Source organism: Gekko japonicus, unplaced genomic scaffold, assembly GCF_001447785.1.
Source record: "Gekko japonicus isolate JY-2015 unplaced genomic scaffold, Gekko_japonicus_V1.1 scaffold29, whole genome shotgun sequence".
Taxonomy (NCBI): Eukaryota; Metazoa; Chordata; class Lepidosauria; order Squamata; family Gekkonidae; genus Gekko; species Gekko japonicus.
Genome location: NW_015172003.1, coordinates 313,531 through 337,719, shown reverse-complemented (window position 1 = coordinate 337,719; position 24,189 = coordinate 313,531). Strand labels below are relative to the sequence as shown.

The 24,189-nt window shown below is 42.0% G+C and overlaps 1 protein-coding gene across 1 annotated transcript in view; it reads right to left on the bottom strand.

Annotated features, from left to right (window-relative positions):
* The window catches only part of SUFU (SUFU negative regulator of hedgehog signaling), a 124,902-nt gene that overhangs the window by 82,436 nt on the left and 18,277 nt on the right, over positions 1-24,189 (bottom strand). Inside the window, exon 4 of the mRNA XM_015420093.1 lies at positions 17,174-17,310. Within this exon, the coding sequence (XP_015275579.1) occupies positions 17,174-17,310 (137 nt within the window). The remainder of the gene's footprint in view (positions 1-17,173; positions 17,311-24,189) is intronic.

Here is a 24,189-nt window from a genome sequence, read left to right as displayed (position 1 = left end):
ATATATATATATGTAATTAAGTAAGTAACCTGGCTCTAAACAGTAGTAGACTAGATTTAGAGTTGATCTCTGATGTTATAGCAAACATAGCTCTAATCGGATTCTCTCAATGAGTCTCATGGGCAGCTGTTTCCATGCTCCCCTGCCTGGCAACATGTAGCGGAAGGCGATGGTAGAATGACCAGTGGTAGAATGAACTGTTGCATTTCAAACTGCAAGTGATACATTATATTTTTAATGGTCCACTGTGTAAAAACTATCCATATGTGAATAGAAACACAGCATAGCAGGGAGCAGACTGGACTAGACTGTGCAAGTTTGTTTTACTGGTAGATTTTTTTATGGAGGAGTAAGCCATGAATTGGTAAAGAATGTATATTTCATAGTGCCCTTAAGGCATCCTATAATTTCATTCATAATAGTCAACATTTAAAGTATTATGCAATGTTCAAACATTAACCCTTAATCTCTGGAGGCTCAACACAAAGGGCAACCACACACTGACAGATGAGCAGGGATGGGAGTCCAAAAGCCCTGGCCTGGGAGTCTGCATGTGCCTCCCCAATTTTTTTTTGCAGAACCTCAGGCACTGCCCTGATGATGCTGGCTCCAACAACCAAGAGCAGTGGTGCGTACATATGAGGGCAAGCTGAGCCAGACTCCATGACACAATCCCTCATGTCATGCAATCGGACATACTCGCAGGGAAATGTACTTGGGAACATTGCCTATGATGGGGGGACAGGGATGTTTACAGTCAACTCCTTTGCCCCTCCCCTCAAGCAGGTGACAGTGTGAAACTCTGGGTTGGGCCCCACTGTGCTCTGTGTATCGCCTGGCCAAGCAACCACAGGACCAGAGTCCCTTGCAGCAGCAACAGATAGAGCAGGGGTGGCCAAACTTGCTTAACGTAAGAGCCACATAGAATAAACATCAGATGTTTGAGAGCCACAAGACATGAACAGATATTACATGTTTTAATTGGAAAATAAGCAAATTTGCTTTTTATTAACATTAAATGAGACTGCCAAAAATAATAAGAAAAGGTGTAAAAGCAGATATTGATAATGGTACTTATTTGTCCAATGATATTTATTTGCTAATGACAGGGCTTTTTTGGTAGGAAAAGCCCAGCAGGAACTCATTAGCATAATAGGCCACACCCAACAGCAGAAACTCATTAGCATATTAGGCCACACCCCTGACAAAACAGCTCATTAACATATTAGGCCATACACCCCATGTTACCAGAAGTTAGGTCATCCAGCCACACCCACCTTTTGCCTCTTATTCAGTTCACTTTGTTGTCAAAACCCAGGGCCTTTTTTTTTGTAGCAGGAACTCCTTTGCATGTTAGGCCACACACCCCTAATGTAGCCAATCCTAATGAGTTTTTGCTGTTGGGTGTGGCCTATTATGCTAATGAGTTCCTGCTGGGCGTGGCCAACTTGGGAGCCAGCCAGAACTCCGTTCCTGTGCGTTCCTGCCCAAAAATAGCCCTGGCTAATGATATTTAGCTTCCCGAGCTGCCCTGCTGGGAGCCACACAATATGAGTGAAAGAGCCGCATGAGGCTCCCAAGCCACAGTTTGGCCACCCTGAGATAGAGCATTTGCCGCTTTAGAGAACTTCCTCATGGGATCAGTAAGTGTCATCTGGAAGGCTACAGCATGCACCTCAGGGGTTCTTTCTAGCAAATGGGGCCCCCTTACAGAGTGGAACTGCAGTCCCTGCCAGGGCCCTCCAAGCATAGCTGTGGCCAGCATGACATCTACATTGTTTACAACTGTAGCACACATCTGTTTGGCATCCGTGCAGCTAGTGATTCAACAGGGAGACCCGGGAGCAGTGTTCCTTCTAAGCTGAGTTAGCGTGAGCCAGCTCAGTTTTTTAGCCTCCAGCTCACACATTTTTGTCTTTGCTCAGGAAGGAGGGCTCCAGAGCAAACTGATTTACGCAGCAGCCAAATCGCTCGCTCACAACTTTAATGTCAGTAGCTCACCAAGTAGAATTTTTGCTCACAAGACTCCACAGCTTAGAGGGAGCGTTGCCCAGGAGTATGACTGGTGCAGTTCCTGTCACTCCGCTCAATCAATAGTTTCAGCCCAGCAGCCCCAGCTCCTGGAACATCCTGCCTTGCCCAGGTTTCTGACCAGCAAGTCTGCCTCATGTACACTATGCTAAGGAAAGCTTAGCCTGTCACCACGTGGCTCCGAAAGTAGCTTGCAAATGCACAGGTTTTACTGGACAGAGTAAGCTAGCAACCCAATTAATCAGGCATCTTCATTATTTGTAGTTCAATAAAGTCTGGGGTGTTCTGCAACCCTGTCCCTGTCTGTGGGCCAATAAGAACCATTCCCTTCCCATTCCCACCTCCTCCCCCATCTGTGACATCTTCACACATCTGAGAGGGTCTGCTCAGACACAAGGATGCCTATGCTGGGATCACTGTCACTGGTCTTTCTGGTGTCACTGGACATCTGTTTTGTTTATCTTGTCACAGATATACCCAGAAATACAGTGCTAGGGTTGATTTTAAAAAAATCACAGAAAATGTATCTGTGCATAAAAACAAAGCTATGCTGGCCTCTGACCTAAAATAGGACAAAAAGGGAGTTCTCAGACCCAGAACAGATTAGCTTTGAAAAGGAATAAGAAAAATATCAATAGATATTGTTTGCTGATGCCCAGGTGCACAGAGTGTCTGAGAATGTCCAGCTTTACAGAAGTGAAGACATAGTTCAAAGATGGGTGTGTTGGTGGAAGGCCAAAATATATTCATACTTATTAGAAACTTGTAATCACTGTTTTTAAATAGACTTTAAGATGAAAAGCAGCCAGAATGAACTAACAGTTTTTATATATTTTAAGACATTTGATATATAGATAACGTATGTTCTTTGAGGTAATAAGATAATGAGTCAGCCAAGAATGTGCACTATTATCAAGTGGTACAGTTAGCTAATGTTAGGAGATGTTGTTAAAAGCCTATAAATATGAAACAGATCAAGAGCTTGTTCTCTGAAGGGGCTCCTTGCCTGTGACCAACTTACTTTTGGGGCAAGAAATTTTTATGGACTCATAATTGTTCTTTAATTACCTACGTAACAATAATGGATGGTATAATTTTCTATTAATTTATTCAAAGTTAAGAAATTAGCAGTTATGCTTTAATAAAAGGTTAAATAGCAGGAGAAGAAGAAGAGAAGAAGAGATTGGATTTATACCCCGCCCTTCACTTGGAGTCTCAGAGCAGCTTACAAACTCCTTTCCCTTCCTCTCCCCACAACAGACACCCTGTGAGGTGGGTGGGGCTGAGAGAACTCTGACACAAACTGCTCTTTTTCAAGGACAGCTGTGCCAGAGTTTGTGACTGACCCAAGGTCACATCAGCAGGTGCAAGTGGAGGAGTGGGGAATCAAACCCGGTTCTCCCAGATTAGAGTCCGCACACTCCAACAGTATTTACCTGTGTACTAGACCCTTAACAAACCCAAAACATTTGAGGTGCATCTCCAGCCTGGAATTAAATGATCTGATGTAGAAAAGCTGACTAAACTCCTAGGGCTTCTTAACTGCATGCCTAAATCCGAATCTGACTTACCTAGAGTCTTCCAGAACAAGTTGTAAACGCAGCACCTTGAAGGCTGATCCCACATACTGAGTCCCCAAAACCTTCTCACACACACACACACACTCTGCTGGCAGCTGTATGCAGTCTGCATGGGAAATGGTCTGGTGGCTACTCTGCCATGGGGGGGGCAATCCCTTGGTCCCACACTCTCCCACAGCACTGTTGGCATCTGAAAACCTATGTAACATGTCAGTGCAGGAGCAGAGGACTCTGAGTGGATGGTAAAGCAGCGGCTGTCATGGGTGCAGCATAGAGGAGTTATGGAGTGACATCTCCGCCAAAATGATGGATCTCTGGAGCTGCCCATAGGCTGGGTTGCCCTGTTTCCCCTTTAGCAGCTTGTGGGGGCAAACAATAATCTCAAAGTCTTTTGACTACCTTTTACCTCTCCCCTTGTTGGGATCAAAACAGGAGCCCTGGTCATGCTCTTCCACTGAGCCATGTTTCTCAGGGGAAATGATCTCTGCCTGGCCCTGTGTGGCTGGTGGTGATGTCAGAGCTGCAGCTGAATGTCTGGTGACATGCCTCCTTTGAACCTACCCTCTTGACCCAGTAGTTAGGATGCTGGTCTTGGGTAATGGGATGGGAGTGTGGATTCATGCCTGGCCTCTGTCTTTCTGTTTTTACTTTCTTGGGGAAAAGGGCTTGGAGCAGGGATGGCTGTGTGTAGACACCACTTCTGTTGCCAGTCAGACCCTTGCCCAGGAAGAGATGCTCTTCCCATGGGCCTCTGTTGGGGCTGCGCTGTTGCTGGGGCTTTTCTCCCTGTCTGCTGTCTCTTTGTGTGTGTGCATTATCAGCTGGTGGTGATTGGTTGCGCCTGCCATTCACAGGGGCATCATCAGCTGCCATTGTCTGATTGGTGGATGTTGCTGGGGTTGCTATGGACTCCAGCACACTTGCTATGCCATCCGTGCCTTGCAGAGGGGCTCATGTTGTTTCCCTCCCCGCAGAGTGTCCTTAGGGAACAGACCAGCAGTGCTGCTTCTGTGTCAGTGACAGCTGCTTCAGCAGCCCTCATGATTGGGCTCTGAATCCAGGAACCTTGAAACAAGTTCATCAACTAGAGTAAAAAATGAAAGCCATGATTCTTTCACAATGTATTGACAGAGCAGTGTACATAATTCTGTCAAAATAAGCACATTGCACAAGGACTTTTGGACATTATGAATATTGGCTAGAGAATGCAGAAGACATGATCAACATAGCCTCATTCCCCAAGGTATAATGGAGAATATGTACATTGACTGGGTGATGTATATTATTTCCTGTTCATGAACAGATAATGCATACATTGTCCATGAGAAATTGTCAATGTATACAATGTTACATATGTTAAACTTCAACTACTGTTAACTCTCAATATCTCTCTTTCAGTCATACAGACAAATAGCGCTACACCCCACTCTTTTTTAAAAATACTCTATAATACTCAATTTTCAGTATAAAATGGGGGTATCCTGGGTAGATGTCAGTTCAGCATTAGGAGTCTGTGGCCTTAAACTCTGTTTAATTATACCTTATTTGTCATGGACCGGCCAGCTGTCATCTCCTCTTCAGAAGACAAATTAGAGGAGTTGGGCCCTGCACTCGTGGAATACCCACCCAAGCAGCTGGGTTGAGAAACAGACACAACGGGGAAGCATCGAGAAGCGAGAATGCTTCCCAGCCACAGCCAGCCTGCTCATTCTGGCAGAAGATGACAGAAAGGACACAGAGGCCAGAGCTTCAGTCTCCATCGGGTTCTCCTGAACCAGTAGAGTGTAGAAGAAAGAAGGAATGCTTGACAGCTTTGGAGGGAGGCACAGCAGCTGTCAATGCTGGTTCCTGAAACAGAGTCTTTATATGAGCAGGATTGAGATGTTGATAGAAAGCAGCAAGGACCTTTACCTGGAGGATGAGGAATCTACCGGGAAGAAGTGACACCTGGGCTTTGGGGATGAATCAGAAAAAGAAGGCAGTTAAAAGGAACAAACCGAGCAAAGCTTGGCATGGAAACAACTTTGCTTGCCACCCTTTCCGTGAACTGACCCACTCAGAGAACAGAGTGCTACCTTGCCGCCTTGTACCCTGTCCTGTATAACGTGTGCTTGCTTTTCCAGCTAGAAACCCAGACCCTGTATCCTGCCCTGGCTTCCAAGCCTTGGACCCTGAACTCCAGACCCTCTTTTTCCCCCCAACCTTTGGACTGAACCTTGGGCTTCCTGACTCCAGACTGGTTAGTAGACTGTAATCTTGCATTGTGTCTTACTTTTTACTGTGGTATTTGTGCATCCCAGAAACCCTGGGTAGCATAAAAATGCTAGGCTTTGCCCTGAATGCAACATTATGAGAGTGAGCTTAGCTAAATTTGTGTAAATTTTTATAATTCACTGGATGTCTTCATTGCTACTCGTAGATAAATTGAACTACGTTTAGGCTTTATCTGTAACTGACGTTTTTTAGAAATGCAAGCTGCCCTTGGGTTTCTAAGCCTTATTGCTATCAAAGACTTATAAAAGCTTCCTTAAGGGTGACAGGTTAGTAAATGGCAAAACCACAAAGTACTGGGGTGTGACTCCTCATAACCCCAGGGTAACGCTACCACCAGTCTGCTTTAACTACCCCAACAGCCAGAAACCAAGGGACTGAGTCTCTAGCACTCCCGAGTAGGACACTTACAAGGTGAGTTCCAGAAAATCTGGGCTAAAGTACTGGACTCAGACTGAAGCCCCAAAACCCAAGAATACCATAAGTGATTTATTAAAAGAATGTGCAGGAATATACAATATAAATGTTAGCACCTCATAATGTTGGACTGGTTTTATATGGTTTTAGAATTGTTTAAATTGTTTACTTATATGTTTTTATTCTTTTATGTAAGCCGCCCTGAGCCGGCTTCAGCTGGGAGGGCGGGATATAAATCTGAGAAATAAATAAATAAATGCAATGAACAGTGAGGATCACAGAACAGCTAAGCACATTTAGAAGCATTGGTTCTAGATTCAGATGTTACTTGAGAAGACTGAGTCCAAAAGAGTTTCAAAGTCCAAAACAGGTGCTCTGGCTACCATGGTCCCACCCAGAATCAAGAAGTGTCCTAAAGTTAGATGTAATCTAGACAAAGGGTGAAACTAGAACGAAAAATCTTTCCCTTATGCCCACTGATCCGCATTGACATGAGTGTAGTTGACCAGTCAAAGGTATGGCCAATGATGTAACTTGACAAATTAGGTATTTTGCTACCCAGATGACCCAACCAATCAGGTGAGTTGCCTTAATGAGACCATATACTCTGCAGCTTTATAGGGCCTAAGCAAACACCTTCTCCAACCCATAGGTCCTTGTACTAACTAGATGCAATGCATAAGCCAAACTCCCTCTTGGATTCTTTGGCCTTGAAATTGCTAGGCCTAATGGTCTGCCTGGCATCTGTGTCTCCCTTACCTCACTCTCTGAAACTACAGTCAGTTTAACCTCAAGGTTTCAGAGTGAAAGAGTCAGTTCCGTGATTTTTAGTAGGCCTCAGACTGAACCAACCATGTTTCTGAATAAACAAAAGATCACTAGGCAAGTTAGTCTCTTAACGATCACAAGACTAAATCAAAAATTAAACTGTTCAAAACCTATTTAAATAAAACCAAAACTAGCAATTTACTCAAACTGTCACTATTATCCAGGGTCTGAAGACCAGAACTACAAAAGTAGATCATGTAGAACACCTAAGGCCCAAAAATGGCTTTAATGTGAGACTGTTTTGTTTTTTCAGTTCCTAAGATTTTAAATTTTTTAATGTTGCAACAAATGTCATGCTACAACAAATTCCTAAGGGGTCAGCTATTCTGTCCCTTTCACTGCATTGATCTTGTGAATGAGGGAGTGTGGCCTTCTTCAAAATCCCCTAGTTCCTAGCTTAGACTCTTGTTCACTATCTGTGGATGCTTTTTATAAGGGAACATGATTATATATTACACGGTTTACTGTATGTATTATCCTGCTCTTCCTGCATCATCCATTACATTTGTAATTCCATTTTCTGCATTATGATGTATATCATGTCCAATACCTTTTTCTTTTTTGCACTTTTTAAAAGCTTTTGTAATCCTAGCCCTATTGCAGGGGTCCCCAACATTGTGCCCATGGGTGCCATGTCACGCGCCACCACCTTTTCTGACACCGCCAAGTGTTTTTAAGAAGTGGGTGGGACCAGCTGGAGCTTTTGCCTTGCAAGTGTCCGACTGACTACTGGGGATTGGATTGGCTGTGCGGATTTTTTTTTTTAATGTTTTGACAGAGGCAGCTGCCACCACAGCACAAGGATCTATACCAGAGGTGTCAAATTCATTTGTTACAGGGGCCAGATTTGACAAAAAAGTCACTTTGTTGGGCTGGGCCATGTGTGCCATAAAATGTAATGCCGGGTACCAGAGATATAAACTTTATAAAGAACACAGGCAAACCCAGTCAACTATGTTTTTTACTCAAAATACAAACAAAAGCAATTGATTCCTGGCAGTGAAAGCAATTGATTTACTGGGGAACCCACAAAAGCCCCAATAAATGTATTTAATCATATGCAATAATAGGTTTTCCCCAAGGGATACCATAAAGGGGGGAGTACCTTACATTTCCATACATACCAGTTGCTTGCAGTCCAGCTAAAAGCCCTGGATGGGCCAGTTCCAGCTCCTGGGCCTTATGTTTGACACCCCTGGGCCTTATGTTTGACACCCCTGTGTTACTGAAGTTAAGCTGTGTCAATCATTTTGTGGATCGCTCCACCTCCTGCAACAACCATTTTGTGGCAGCCATTTTGTTGCTGTGCCCACCATGCTGTGTCAGAATTCCACGTGTTTGCAGGCTCAAAATGATCAATGCAAAGGACGAAGTGTATACTAATACTGTGCTGTGATGTATTAAGGTAGGCATAAAATAATGGCAAGAAGAGGTGCAATGAGGACTCTGTTTTCCTTTGGAAACTCTCCATGACTGCTTAGGAAGGCTTTCCTCACATTTTATCATCACTGAGCTGGAGCAACTTGGCTCAAGGGCATGGTGTGAGGAACTGAAGTGTTGACATAAGTAAAGGAAATGTCTCTTGATTAACACACAGATGTGGAAAGTGAATGAATCAGATAAGAGTTGCCTAACACTAGATGTGATAAACCATTTCATACACTGCAGAAGACGGTGCTTACCCTAGACCTGTAACAGCCTGCAGATTCAGATTACATACACACATTTTAGGACTTTTGAAAAAAGAATACATAGACAATGATGGCTGTTTTAAAGCATTCCCTTCCAGTTTAGTCTCCACATTTTTAATTCCCAATATTTCCAAGATCAGATAGAACATCCGCCCAGATTCTGCTGATTAACAGTTTTAATGATGTAAGCCTTGCAGTCGCAGTACGGCAAAATGAAACAAAGCCACAAAGGCCCTTATTCTTCTGGCTTGTCTTTCTGTCACAATATTCTGCATGTCAAATGCTCACTCAATTCTATGCTGATCGATCCCTGCGTTTTGCTACCCAGACTACTTTTCCTGGGAAATCCTAGCCATTTGGAGCTGGTTTTCAAATGCTAATGTCTCTGCTGGAGACCCACCTGTTTGTGTCTATTGGAGCACTGACTACTTAAAAAATGTCTCTTTTCCCCCACACAAACCACAAAATTCACACTGACTGCTCAATTAAACTACAGAAAACTACCCATGTGAAAAATGATATGAAGGCCAATTTAAATCCCTAAGAGCCAGTAAAACCAGTGTTAAGGCTTGAAAGTGAGTCCCTAACTCACCATACAGTGGCATGCGAGATCAGCTTTTCTAAGGAAGTCCAAACAATACCAAGCAAAGTTACAATTAAGAAGAATTTCATTACCAGGAAACTTTTTCTCTGCCTATGCATCGGGAAAAAGGTGAGTTTATAAATCATGTAAATACATTTAGCAACAAAACTGTATATACTATAAAGCAGGATTTTGCTCTGTACTTCAGAATTCTACTTAGAATCTTCAACTCCAACTTTCATGACAAATCTATCCAAATTCTGAATGTAAGAAGAGTAATATGGAAAGATTGGGGCAAAGTAGAATGTGGAACACAACAGGGGTTCATCTGTACTAACTTTTACTTAAACAAATTAAAAGAACTTTATGGTGGACCTGATCAGGAGCAAAGGCTAATTAGCTGTCACTGACAGAATATGTGTCCGTGTCATATCCCAGGTTTAATCAGCCGTACCTGCCAACTTTTGAAGATCTAAATATGAATCTCTCTCTTCAATCCATAGTCACTGTAATAGTTCTAATAATTTTATTAAGACAACAACTTCAGGGTAACAGTTTTTGCCCCGGTACATATTAACAAATGCTTTCCACTACCAAGCATTAAAGCTGTGCAATACATTAAAATATAGTTCTATTCCAATTGAGAAATGTTGCTACATCTGAGCCACTAGACAACTCAGAAATGAAATATTTCAAAGTCTACTTGAAACATCTACCAGTTTCTCTCTTCACAACATGCTGTATTATTTCTCAATTTTTTCTAACTTGGGTCCCTACTTCAGAGCTTACTAAATTTTGTGGCCCCACCGATCTTAATATCAACTACCAGTTCCACACATACAAGTATATGAAAATTCTCATGTGCCATTGATTGCAACCTGCCATTGCATGCAGGAAAATATGGTCTGGGTTACTAATCCAACAGGAATGTAACAAGGCATCTCTCTCTACTGCTCATACACAAAGGGGCTGGATAGAAAGGGGGAAGAAGATGAGGGTTCCCTGTGCTATTTGTTCCTTCTATCTTTCTTTGGCTCTTTATTAAGGAAGCCTTAACTGCCTTTTTTGATCCAGTCACACAAACTGGGATGTAGAGAAACCTGTCCAATAAAAGAATGAGAAATAAATGCTTGATGGAGATTAAGCATTGTCCTCTTTGCTGCTCCCCAAAGGGCTTGGGTATAGAGATGTAAAACTTCCAGAAATTTTGAAAGCACAGCAAAAAATTTGTGTCCCTCCCTTTTCCCCCTGGGAAAATGGAAATTCGGAGTGAAATTCAAATATGTAAAACATACTTTCCTATCGAATTTAAAGTCATTTTACTGACTTAATGAGATAAAATACATGAGATAAAATGAGATTAAAAATTTAGCATATAAAATTGTACTATTTGGCATATTTATGTTGCTTAAATATCTTTTCTCAGCTATTAGAAAAATTGCAGGTATACTCAATAATTGAGAAAGAGTTGCCAGCTGCTGCACCCTATGGAACTGTCACACTGTAATGAGAGATACAATCCAGAGATTATGTGCTTATTTTACAACAAAACAGTTGCTCTGTTTGAGGCTCAGCCTCTTCAAAATGTGTACTGCATTTCCTTTCAGATACAAGAATGTGAAGGCCAGACATGGGATTCAAAGAACTCAGTTTATCCTTCTGGGGCTCTGATAAGGCATATTTTATTTATTAATACCTTAGTGCTTTTAAGGGCAGATCTTTACATGGATGATCTGGGTTGTCAAAGACAGCAACCAGGAACAAAACTTTTTAAAAATATGTCAGGACTCTGCAAGCTCTTGAGTGTGTCTAAAAGTCGCTCTTTAGATCCCAGTACTTATGTCTAAAACTGGTTTTAAAAACCTGACAGGTACATATTTTCAGCTAATAAAACATATTTGTTATAGAAAAAGTTATTAGCTAGCGCAGCTAAACCAAATTAACTACACATAAGGCTTTGCACCCCACTTTTAATCTCCACTAAGTTGACATCGTTCTGTTTTATCTTACCATTCTCCGGCAGTAAATACCACTTAGCCAGCTCACAAATACTGTTGAGAGAACACTCTCCTAGTAAAACAGCTTTTAAGTCTTCCAGATGAAAAGTTTCAGCAGGCACTAAGCAGATTACTAGCTAGTCAGTTTGGTGTAGCAGTTAAGTGCGTGGACTCTAATCTGGGAGAACCGGGTTTGATTCCCCACTCCTCCACTGGCACCTGGCTGGATGACCTTGGGCAAGCCATAACTCTGGTACAGCTGTTCTTGAAAAAGAGCAGTTTCTGTCAAGAGTTCTCTCAGCCCCACCTACCTCACAGGGTGTCTGTTGTGGGGAGGGGGAGGGAAAGGAGTTTGTAAGCCACTCTGAGACTCCCTTGGGTAGTGAAGGCGGGGTATAAATCCAATCTCTTCTCTTCTTCTTCTTCTTATATAAAATCTATTCTATAAATAATACATTAAAAATCACCTGGATCAATAAAACAGAAAATATTGTACTTTCCCTCCATTTTTCTCATCCTGTTCCTGTCAAAGAATCACCTCTACTGAAGAAGTGGTGAATCATCCTAGTTCTCATAGAACTGAGTTCTTGCAGCTTAACACAGACATTTCAGACATCGGGGGGAAATGGTTTATTCTCAGGCTTCCAAGCTCCCACTCTTCTTGCAAATGGAGCCAAGACTGAAGTGTTCCTGGTTCAGAGAAAGTCTGATGAACTTCACTTGGTTATATGTGACATTTAAATTCAGGTGCTTCAACAGGGATAGCTTGTTTCTTGTTTATCTTGCCAGACATCAAGGTTTGTTTCTTGGGTAAAGAAAGAAACTGGAATTTGTTGAGTGTTTAAATGTTGATGTTGCAACAAACTGAAGTTATGTTAGAGTCTTTCTAAATCAGGAAGTCTTCCATCTTGGCTGCACACACACACAAGCCTGAGAATAAATGAGACTCAATTCAAGCTTATCATAAACAGAATCTGGATTTTTCCATGATGGTTTTGGTGGAGACGTATACTTGTTAACACTGCAGTGTCTGTGGAAAATATATTTCAGGAACCAAAGTGAAAAAAATCAATATTTTTAAAGCATGAAAAAATATAATAAATTTCGGCGCTATGAAGGACTTGTGGCTGTGGAGACAGATATCTTTAAACTGCTGGGGAAAAGTGATGATCAAGCTTAGTAGTTCCATGAAATTCAGCCCTTCTATAATCCCTTTAAATACAGTTTGGATGATTCACACAAGTAAAATACTCGTCCATTCAAGCCCATCACCGGAGAAGGGAGTGACAGTGCAGGATTCAAGACCAGGAACTACCCTGTTTCCCCGAAAATAAGACCTACCCCCAAAATAAGCCCTAGCAGGATTTCTATGCATTTGTGGTATAAGCCCTAGTGTGTCTTCTTGAGAAAAAATAAATATAAGACAGCGTCTTATTTTCGGGGAAACACGGTATAATATTCTTACAGCCTAATCAACAGCAGAGGCCCTGCTCTACACAGAAGGCAGACCCTATTATCTTACTATGCACAATTAACTACCTGGATTCTAAAGAACCTTAAGCATTTGAAGTCTTTCAGGCTACACTTGCCAAAAACGATTATCAATTTGCTCAAGCATATTGAAGTCACAGGAGATTATTTTTAAAAACACAATACATAAGTCAACTAGAAAAAACATTTCAGTTTCCTATATACTAGAACTAATTTGTGAAACACAAAGATTTGAGGGGGAATCAATATTGCTAGGTACAAGTATAAAATGTTAAGTGCCTGCCCAATCAAGTGCCATTCTTTTTCTAGCAAGGATATTTAAAATTCTCATATTAAGGCTTGATCATTCCACATTTACAAAATGTACAGTTTCCCAGCATAAAGCATGTGCTAACTCTACTACAGAATGATAAGGTACAATTCTGGAAAGAACACACTTGTAACATAAATCATGACAAGATAGGAAGCATGAGAGACTGGTGGGGGGATTTATATATCTTCCCCAAATCACTCACTGCCCCCAGTATTCTATGAGCTCAGAGGCCTGAGGAGATGATCTCCTCTAGCTTCTCTTTTTTCTCCCTTTAACTCTCAGCATTCCATCTCTTCTGGAGAATTTTTAACCTTCTCCAGGTCAGGGGGAAAGGGGGGGATTATATTTTCCCCTTTCACTTAATTTACAAAATTATATTTTCCTTCATAGCCGGGGACTCTCAAGTAGGTAGAGGATTCGGCCTTGTCTGTTGGTAGCCTGGGTTTGCTGCTTTTGTCATGCACATAGAAGGTCAAATGCTATACAATTATATAATGCCCTATTTATCTAAGCCCAGTCCTGGATGGCCCAGGCTAGCCTGATTTTGTCAGATCTTGGAAGCTAAGCAGGATCCGCCCTGGTCAGTATTTGGATGAGAATACCAGGGTTGAGATGCGGAGGCAGGCAATGGCAAACCACCTCTGAATGTTTTTTGCCTTGAAAACCTCATGGGATTGCCATGTCAGCTGTGACTTGACGGCAACCCCCCCCCAAAAAAAACCCTCATGTGCTAAATTAGTATGAAAGTTATAGTAATAAGACACTTTGCATATAACTTTTCGGCATGGGTCATCTTACATTCAGGGCTGTCTTCTTTTCATGTAAATATGGGTAGCAATATAGAGCTTTGACAAACTGCTTGAAAGATGCTTAGGGGGGAAAGTCGACCCCATCCTATCACTCCATTTGAGACTGATTAGGACTGCATTCTCCTCCCCAATTGCATATTGGACACCTTCCGACTTGAGGGGCTTATCTTCCAGTGTCATATCTTTCAGCCTTTTGTTACTGTCCATGGGGTTTTCTTGGAAAATACTGGAGTGGGTTGCCATTTCCTTCTCCAGTGAATCACACTTTTTCCGAGCTCTGCTGTGGCCTGTCTGTCCAGGGTGGCCCTCCATGGCATAGCCCACAGCCTCATCGAACCCCGCAAGCCCCCTCGCCACATCAAGGCAGTGATCTATGAGGGATCCATGCAGATGGTGAAAGGAAAGTCCGGTGCTGCAAAGAACAATACTGCATAGGAACCTGGAAAGTAAGATCTATAAAAATCAAGGTAAGCTTGACGTGGTAAAAAATTAGATGGCAAGACTGAACATCGACATCTTGGGAATCAGTGAGTTAAAGTGGATGGGAATGGGCGAATTTAACTCAGAAGACCATTCTATCTACTACTGTGGCCAAGAATCCTGTAGAAAAAATGGTGTGGCCGTTATAGTCAACAAGACAGTGAGAAAGGCAGTAATGGGATACAATCCCAAAAACAACAGAACAATCTCGGTTCAAATCCAAGGCAAACAATTCAACATCACAGTAATCCAAGTCTATGCCCCAACCACTGACGCAGAAGAGGCTGAAGTGGGCCAGTACTATGAAGACCTACAGCACTCCATAGAACTAACACCAAAAAAAGATGTCCTTATCATCATAGGGGCCTGGAATGCTAAAGTAGGAAGTCAAAAGGTAACTGGAATAACAGGCAAGTTTGGCCTTGGAGAACAAAATGAAGCAGGGCAAAGGCTAACAGAGTTTTGTCAAGAGAACACGCTGGTCATAGCGAACACCCTCTTCCAACAACCTAAGAGGCGACTCTACACATGGACATCACCAGATAGGCAACACTGAAATCAGATTGATTATATCATTTGCAGTCAAAGATGGAAAAGCTCTATACAGTCAGTAAAAACAAGACCTGGAGCTGACTGTGGCTCAGATCATGAGTTACTCATTGCAAAATTTTAAACTGAAGAAAGTTGGGAAAACCACTAGGCCATTCAGATTTGACCTACAGCCCAAGGCTGTCAAGCACAACTCGCAGTCCCCAAAACGTGGGCTCAGCAGCAGGCAAAGTGTCAAGGAGGGAGGAGCAATAAATTCCCTCCCTTGCCAACGTTCAGGCAGAAGATCTTCAGGCTGCCTGGGTGACTGGCTTTATTGTTCATATTGCCTCTATGCAACATGCTCCATGAGGCTTCACTGTAACACATTCATTTCCTTCCTCCGTTGACTAGTACGCTCTTCTATGTATACTGAAGGCAGGGTTTTGCTAAATTTTGCCAGAAAGTTCTTCAGCCATTTATACACTACATTTAGATCATTCTAATTTTCCTGGTGAGCAACTCACTTTAGAACACCCAGTGAGTTTTGTAGCTGAATGTGATTTGAACTCACAACACCCCCTACTAATCCAAAATTCCAATTACTAGACCACACTGGCTTAAGGACACAAAGATGAAACTTTCCTTAACTTAAAAGTTAAGCTCAGAAAGACAATATATGCATACCTTTCACAAAAAGTTAGATACGTTTCTACAGTTCAAAAAATCTTACCAACGTATCTGTTAAGCAATTTCAGTTTACATTTAAAAATTTTTTACTTCATTTATATCCTCCCTTTCCACCCCAATGGAGACTGAAAGCAGCTTCCATCGTTTTTCTCAATAACCCTGTGAAGTAGCCCTGGCCCTAATATCAACATCTTCACCAACCTGGCCGTAACATCAACACCTTTACCAGCCAAATGAGTAACAGCCTGGCAGAGCCTGGGAGGCGGCCACTCAAATGAATGAAGACAGAAGGTTGCCATCTTGTATTATGATCATTATGATCATGTTTTTATATTGTAATCTTAATTTAATGTTGTTTTAATATATATTTTAATGTATTTGTTTATAAATATGTTGTTAGCCGCCCTGAGCCTGCTATGGTGGGGAGGTGTGGGATATAAATTTAAATATAAATAAAATAAAAGCTAGGCTGAGAATGTATAACTGGGCAAGGTCCCTCAAGCAAGCTTTCCTGGCACAGTAGGGATTCAAACCCCAGTGTCTCAAGATACTAGTTTGACACTCTAACCAGTATACCATGCAGGCTCTCATGTTCTATATTTATGAAAATACGACTATATTTAAGCCATGTTAACAGTCTTGAGCTTTTAAATGCTGCTGTACAAAGCTTCTGCCTGAGTGGAAGGGCACATAGCAGGTTAAATGCCATATCTAATTATCATTTATCAGTACTCCTTGCAAGAAACAAGCAAAGATTTACTTAATTAAAAATATGATTCCCCTTCTCACAACTTTATTTCTTCTATTTTAACTATTGCATAGCACCAAGAGTCCAAGAAACTATAAATTATAAACATTTATTATTGCATCTATCCAAAAAAGAAGAACCTGAACTAAGTTTACACATTAAGCACCACTCACAGATAAGGAAGTTTTTATACATGAAGAGCAATGTTGTTCATTAGAAGAAAAACACAACATACAAATGCATTTTAAGCATTATTTTCAGTAACAAAAACGCAGATCAAGCCGCTAACGTCTAAGTACATGATGAAAAGAGGACTCTATATGGCAAATTCACTACAGAACAAAAATCAGAAGTCCATTTTGCCACCTATTAAGAGACTTCTAGATTACAAAAATCAATCCAGAGAGCCCTTTTCTAGAGAGTACAATGGACATGGAGAAGATCTGTTCCTTAAAAAAGCAGATCATGGAACAGTACTGCAAAACAACCCCTAAGAAAGCATTATTGCTTCTATTCACTACTTTTGCAGTTAAAAATGTTTTTGAATTGTAATTCTGTTGATCAGTCATGCAAACCATACCTAAATAAAGAGCTTAGGAAATAAGAGATCACAGAAATGAAGACTGTCACACAGCGAATAAATATACCCAGGTGTCAAAAAATCAGGTACTATATTAACAATTAAATACAAAGCAAACAATTTAAAGGTACGATACCTGATTGGAAGACATATCTAGCTAAGCCTTGCATTAACTCTGCTGGCCACGTAGGTGGTGCAGATTCCCCTGTTTCACGCTTAAGTCGAAATGTAAGTTCAAATCCAAAACCACTTGGCCCATCTGGCCCAGTAAACCTGGAGAAAATTAAGCACAGAACAGTCACAACGACACATCACACACAGTCAAAAATGTTTTATAAACTGAAAACAGCATTATCACAAAGGAAGAACCCCCCACAGAGGCATTTCACTACAGCAGCCGTGACAAATTATATTTGAGCAAGCAGGCTCAGGGCAGACTATATCATTATACAAATAGAACAATAAAACCAGCTAAGACATAATAAACAATTTAAAAGTCACTATCTCAATTTATACTAATAGACACCAAATGGCACCAAAAATTCATTTGCTCCTGGAACTACCTATATGTGTGCAGGTAGATGTAACTAAAGTTGAGGAGGGCCGGGCAGACAAAATCAATGCAAGATGGAAGCAGTGCACATGGAACAGAGCAGGGGGAGGCCAGTACAGTTTGGGTTCCTGCCGCCTCAACCATAGGCCTGGTGGAGCTGAATCAAGTCCTGCAGGACCCAGATCACACTTGGGAGACTGTTTCACCAGTACAGCACCAGAGCTGAGAAAGCTCTGGCTATGGTCGAGGGCAGGGGTCATTTTGTAGAAAAAGAGATGCAGGAGCTCATTAGCATAACTTATTTGCATATGCCACACCCCTGACATCACCGGAAGCGTGGCAGAAGGCAACACCCACTGCTCAGGCTCCACTGGACTGTTTTGGATTGCTAGCTATTGGGGAGGGGTGCGCAGATCTGTCCTTGCAGAGGAGGGAGAGCTTGTACCTGAATAAAACTTGGTCTTAAAGGTGCCACTGGACTGTTTTGGACCGGAGGGGGGGGGCTCTGCAGTTTACCTGGCTGCTTCTTGCTCTGACTGAGGGCTACTGGGAGCAGGGGGTGGGGCTTGTTGCATTGTGCCTGCCCCCTGGCCTCTTTACTGCCAGAGCTCTGCTCCTGTGCGCTCCTGCAGGAAATGACCCCTGGTCGAGGGTAAGTGGACATCCTCCAGGTCAGGGATCACCAGTATATGCTGATCCATAGAGTGCAATGCTCTCTGAGGGACATACTGGGAGAGATGGTCCTGAAGGTATGTTGGTCCCAGACCTCTTAGGGTTTTAAAGTTTAAAATCAACACCTTGAACCGGACCCAGAATTCAATTGGTAGTCTAGTCTGATAATCTAGTCACAGCCTGCTCAGGACCAAGAGATGATGGAGTTGATGCAATATTAGGCGTTGGAGGGGGCCTACATGGACAAAAAGCCATGCAAGTGTTGCTGGTAGAGACAACAGAAAGATCAATTTCACCTGATTCTCTCTCCTCACTGCAGCCACTCACTATTTCTGTCTTGCACATTTCCCAATAAGTTCAAAATATTTCTATTCTGTGAAAGCTTACATTTTAATTTTTTAAATTTTATTTGAAGCATTTATTAGATGCCTTTCCATATGGAGGTCAATGTGGCTTACAATATAGATAAAACACTTAAATTGAATACATAAAATACATAAAAACCAAAATTTAAAATCACAATTTAGGACTGCTGGAAATTTAATCAAATGCCGCCTTAAATAAAACCATCTTCAACAGCCTCCTAAAGATTGAAAGTGAGGGGCTAAGTGCACCTGCTTGGGGAAGCTGTTCCATAATTTTGGGGCTGCCACTGAAAAGGCCCTCTCTCGTGTACCCACCAAACCACCTTCGTTGATTGATGGGATGGTCAGGAGGGCCTCTCCCTGTGACCTTAATTCCTGAGGAGGAACTGTTCAGATCTCCTTTATAATCCAGTTATATGACCTGCCCTGTAGCAATAATTCTTATTTGCTTTCTGGTATTGCTGATTAAAGATCCAAATAGAGAGAGCAAGAAGCTATAAAGTGAAGACACGAGATTTAAAGTTAACAAGCTGCATGTCAAACTGTAGGCAACTGTAAGCAATAGATAAGCAAAATACATCAACTCATGCTTGGATTCTATACCAATAGTCATGATAACTCCACATTATTTCCAGAGTATCATTATCAAAGTATGACTTAGGACACTGATTACTGTTTCAGTTGTTTTAGTATTGTGGTTATTGTTTGATCATTGTAAGTGTGATATGCCTTGATGGCTCCTGGTAGGCTGAAAGTCAGGAGTTAAGTGTGAACATAAAAATAAATCTTTTATTTATTTATTTATTTTATGACATTTATACCCCAACCTCCCCGCGAACGGGCTCAGGGCGGCTCACATAAGGCACCTGGTGCATTCGGTATACAAATTACGAAATACAAGATTAAAACAATTTAAAATCAGTTCTACAGATGCATAAATAGGCTCCTAACATCTTGCACACAGTGGGGAAGACTGGGGTAATGGAAGATGTTACCCCACCCGCCCAGTGGTCTCTCTCAATAAAGAAGCGGTGGTGGTAGTGGCCGTGGCGGCTCCTACTCATAAGCTTGGCGGAAGAGCTCCGTCTTGCAGGCCCTGCGGAACTGCATAAGGTCCCGCAGGGCCCTGATCTCCCCCGGGAGCTCATTCCACCAGGTAGGAGCTGCCACAAAAAAAGACCTGGCCCTTGTTGCCACAAGCTTGGCCTCCCTAGGGCCCGGGGTCACCAGCTGGTGTTGCGACCCCGACCGAAGTGCTCTTTGGGGAATATATGGGGAAATGCGGTCCCTCAGGTAAGTCGGACCCTGGCCATGTAAGGCTTTAAAGGTAAGCACCAGCACTTTGAAGCGAATTCGGTATGCTATAGGCAGCCAGTGCAGCGCTTTCAGCACAGGTGCTCCCAGCTCGGGGCGCCCACCAACAACCTGGCCGCAGCATTCTGCACCAGCTGTAGCTTCCGGATTTGCGACAAAGGCAGCCCCATGTAGAGAGGGTTACAGTAGTCTAGCCTTGAGGTGACCGTTGCATGGATCACTGTAGCTAGGTCATTACGGTCAAGGAAAGGAACCAACTGCCATATCAGCTGAAGATGATAAAAGGCTGATCTGGCAGTGGCCGCCACATGGGCCTCCATCGTTAAGGTGGGGTCCAGGAGCACTCCCAAACTCCTAACCTCCGAAGCTGGCACCAAAGGTGCCCCATCGAAGGTCGGGAGCGGAAGCCCTAACCCTGATGGGCCAGCAGCAGGTGGTCGACCGTATCAAACGCGGCTGACAGATCTAACAACAACAGCGCCACCACACCACCTCGATCCAGGTGTCTACGGAGGTCATCCGTCAGGGCAACCAGTACTGTCTCCGTCCCATGTCCCGGGTGAAAGCAGGACTGGAATGGGTCAAGGATAGAAACGTCATCCAGGTAACCCTGTACCTGAACCGCCACCGCCTTCTCAATCAATTTGCCCAAATAGGGCAAATTGGACACCGGCCGATAGTTGGCCAATTCGGCCGGGTCCAGAGTTTGTTTTTTCAAGAGAGGGCAGACCATCACTTCCTTGAGTGCCTCGGGGAACCGCCCCTCCAAGAGGGACTTGTTAACAATCTCCCTCAAGGCACCTCGAGCCAGGAGGGGCACGGATCAAGGTCGCACGTGGTTGGACGTACAGATACGAGTAACCTGTCAACTTTCTCCAAGCTGAGCTGGTTGAAGCATTCTAAACCCAGACACGAAGACGCGCAAGGGGCCTCGAGTTCACTAACTGTTTCAACTGTGGCGGGGAGGTCGCGGCGGAGCGACAGGACTTTATCCGCAAAATAGCTCGCAAAAGCCTCACAGCCAATATTCAATTCCCTATCGTTTTGTCTGCCCTGTGGCAGAGCCATCAAGGACCGAATTGTTTTAAATAGTTGGGCTGGGCGAGAGCTAGCAGATGCATCCCTGGCTGCGTAGAAATCCCTCTTCACAGCCTTGACTGCCATCTCATAGGATCTCATAAACGTCCTATAGGATGCTCTTGTAGCCTCGTTAGAGCTACAATGTTTACATAAATCTTTTATAAATACAATGTGTACATAAAACGTAATACATCTAACAGAACATATTAAAAGAAAAAATATTAACATTGTGTATTTAAGAACGGCTTGTAGTAATCTCATATTCACTTGCAATTATTTTGGCTTGTGCCTTAATAATGCTAAAGGGAAGGAATTTAAAAACAAGAACAGTAATATTCATGTGTTCCAAATTTTTGCATAAGAAAAAAAATAAATGGCATAGTCAAATATTTTTGCAGATTTCATTGTTTTAGTCTCCTCCCCAAATATTCCAATTTTACAACACATCTATGTCTGAAATTGACCACTGTCCCCCCTAAAACAAATACACTGCTTGGAGGGGGGGATTCCTGGAATCCACTGGCCAGGAATACTGCCACACACTAGTATATTTTGACTGCAGAAATAATGGAAGCTTCTTGAATCTGCCAAGTTAAATCCAGACTGACATTTTAATATTAAACACAGTGCTTTGTTATACAAATAAAAATAAACCTTCTGAAAGGCAAGGCTATATATTTTTACATACCACGTTAAATCCCTTTAGGCTGCCCACAATAGGACCACATCATAGCTATCATCTCATACGCCATACTTCAGCAGACGTCCAGGTTGCTCATTTAAAGGTATACAGCTGTAATTATTGCTATAATTATCTCAGAAGAATAGAAAATTCCCTTGGTTTTGGGGATATTAACAGTTTCTTGCATTCTCTACTAGTCTGTGCTCTATTAAGTCTGTGCTCTGTCAAAACCTTTACAGAGGAGTAACAGGGAAAAATCCATCCTGCCCCTCCTTCAGTACACACAGAAATAACATTAAGATCATAAAAAACTACACTAATCTTTGCCTTGAACTTCAGTTTTCAGAGTTTTCTAGTTCAGAAGTCAAAGCTATTTGCCAAAATGCTTACATTCTCACTTTAGTAGGTAATTTCCTACACATTCCACTGCATGATGACTATACTACTGAAAGTAAAACATGAGAAAACGATTCCTTGCTGGACAGGAGAACAGCAAACTGTGCATTTACTTTTCAGGCAAAAAGCCCTATGTGTAAACATATTTTTGCAAAAAGATCACCTGGTAAAAAATAGTGTTTGTAATGGGCAACTCCACAGCCATTCCAGTGAGCAAGGCACAAGCAGCACTTCAGGCCATTTTTCAGTGTAATTTGAACTTTGTTTTCAGAAGCTAATACAGTGCCAACATACACATCACAGATAGCTTTAAAAGTGGACTAAGGAGCCATTTATTTTTTATTTTTTTATTAATATATTAAATTTTTCACAAAGTATAATCAAGTAACCTTATGATTTGACATTCAATACATAACATCGAACATAAACATTGTGTTAACTTATCAAGTAGAGGTATAAAACATGTACAAAGATTCAACATCTGCGAAATATGTGCAATAGAAAACAGAATAACCAAACATCAATCTTGTGAGTATGTAATGACATGGTGTTTCAGAGTTCCGTGTTTCTTAGAGAGATATTCTAGCTAAAACTTGTGGGTGGCCAGGCTAATCTTTGTTATACTCCTAATGTGTAGGTGAAACCTATAGAGAAGCTCAGTATTTACAACCATTCATAATATTGAGGCCAAAATGTGGGAACAAATTCTTCTCTAGCGAGGAAGTCCAGAATGGGTTTCCACTTTTCCATGTATTTAGTAGAAATCGGCCTAAGTTCAGTTTGCAGGTGACATACTCCATCAAGAATTGATCCCATAACTTCTTGTACCAGATCGGTGTTCCGGGCGGCTTTGTGTCCTTCCAACATGTAGCAATGGAGGACTTGGCATCATAGACCCTTACATCCAAGGTATTTTTGTGTACATGATTTTCTATATTTGGTGGCCAGTAGTCTAGAAAAAGCCCTTCCGGGCATAGTGGCATGTCTATGTTGATGATGTGTTTAAGTAAACTCTGTACCTCTTTCCAAAAGCTCTGGGTCTTCTCACACTGCCACCAGCAGTGTGCAAAGGTGCCAATCTGCTGACATTCCTTCCAGCATATTAAGGAGCCATTTAAACCATCCAGTTCAATCCCATTCAGTAATGTCTGCAATTACTTCCCAAGTTAAGGTGTTACAGTATCTAGGTGACCTATGAAAGGGTGGATCATCACACTTTTACTTTTGTATACAGAAAGGGTGATGCCTATATTTTAATTCAAAGATCACAGCAAGAATGACTCGGCCATATTTGCTTAATGTGCTAATGACATTTTTAATTTACTGTAAATGTTTAAAGACAGAACAAAATGTTTCAAGACTATTTATAGTAGATCTACTGAAAACTCACAATTCTCTGTGCACTGTTAGCACATGGAAACTTAAAATGAAGACGATCTTGCTACACTGCCAAATTACATGAAACCAGTATCTTCAGACATTTACTTTGCATATGTTTGCTCCCTTAGGCAAAAACTACATGTCACACAGAGTTGTGTTTTGCTTTTTAACTCAAGGATGCCTGGGGCAAGCTGAGTATGAGCAGAAGAAAGGCAAAGAGGCTCTTTCTGTTTTTACAGCTCAAAATCACACACCAATACATACGCCCTGTGAAAAAGCGAGGGTAATTTTCAGCTGAAAAGGGACCAAAAGGGAAAGGATTAATCCTTCTTGGCTCCTTCTGTTTATACTCACCATAACCCATTCAGCTTTTGGTTAAAAAACCATAGAGGGAAAAATCACAGAATTTCCATTAATGTGAAGTCTGAGCCTATATTTTAAGATCAGTCTTTAGATAAATCCCCTTTCCTCACCTGATAACCAGCTGAGGGATATCAATGTTAAATTACCCAATCAACAGCAGTATTTAAATTTAAGAAAACAGCACTGAAATAATATCCAGTGCAATATCAGATTTCTCCACTATTTCTTTAGTGACAATGTCTATAACTGTTTTGTGAGCTCATCAAGAATTACTATACATGTTATTAGAGGCTCAGCCATTACAGCAACTCAACAATACCTAGTGCTGCAACACTAAAGTGGCTTAA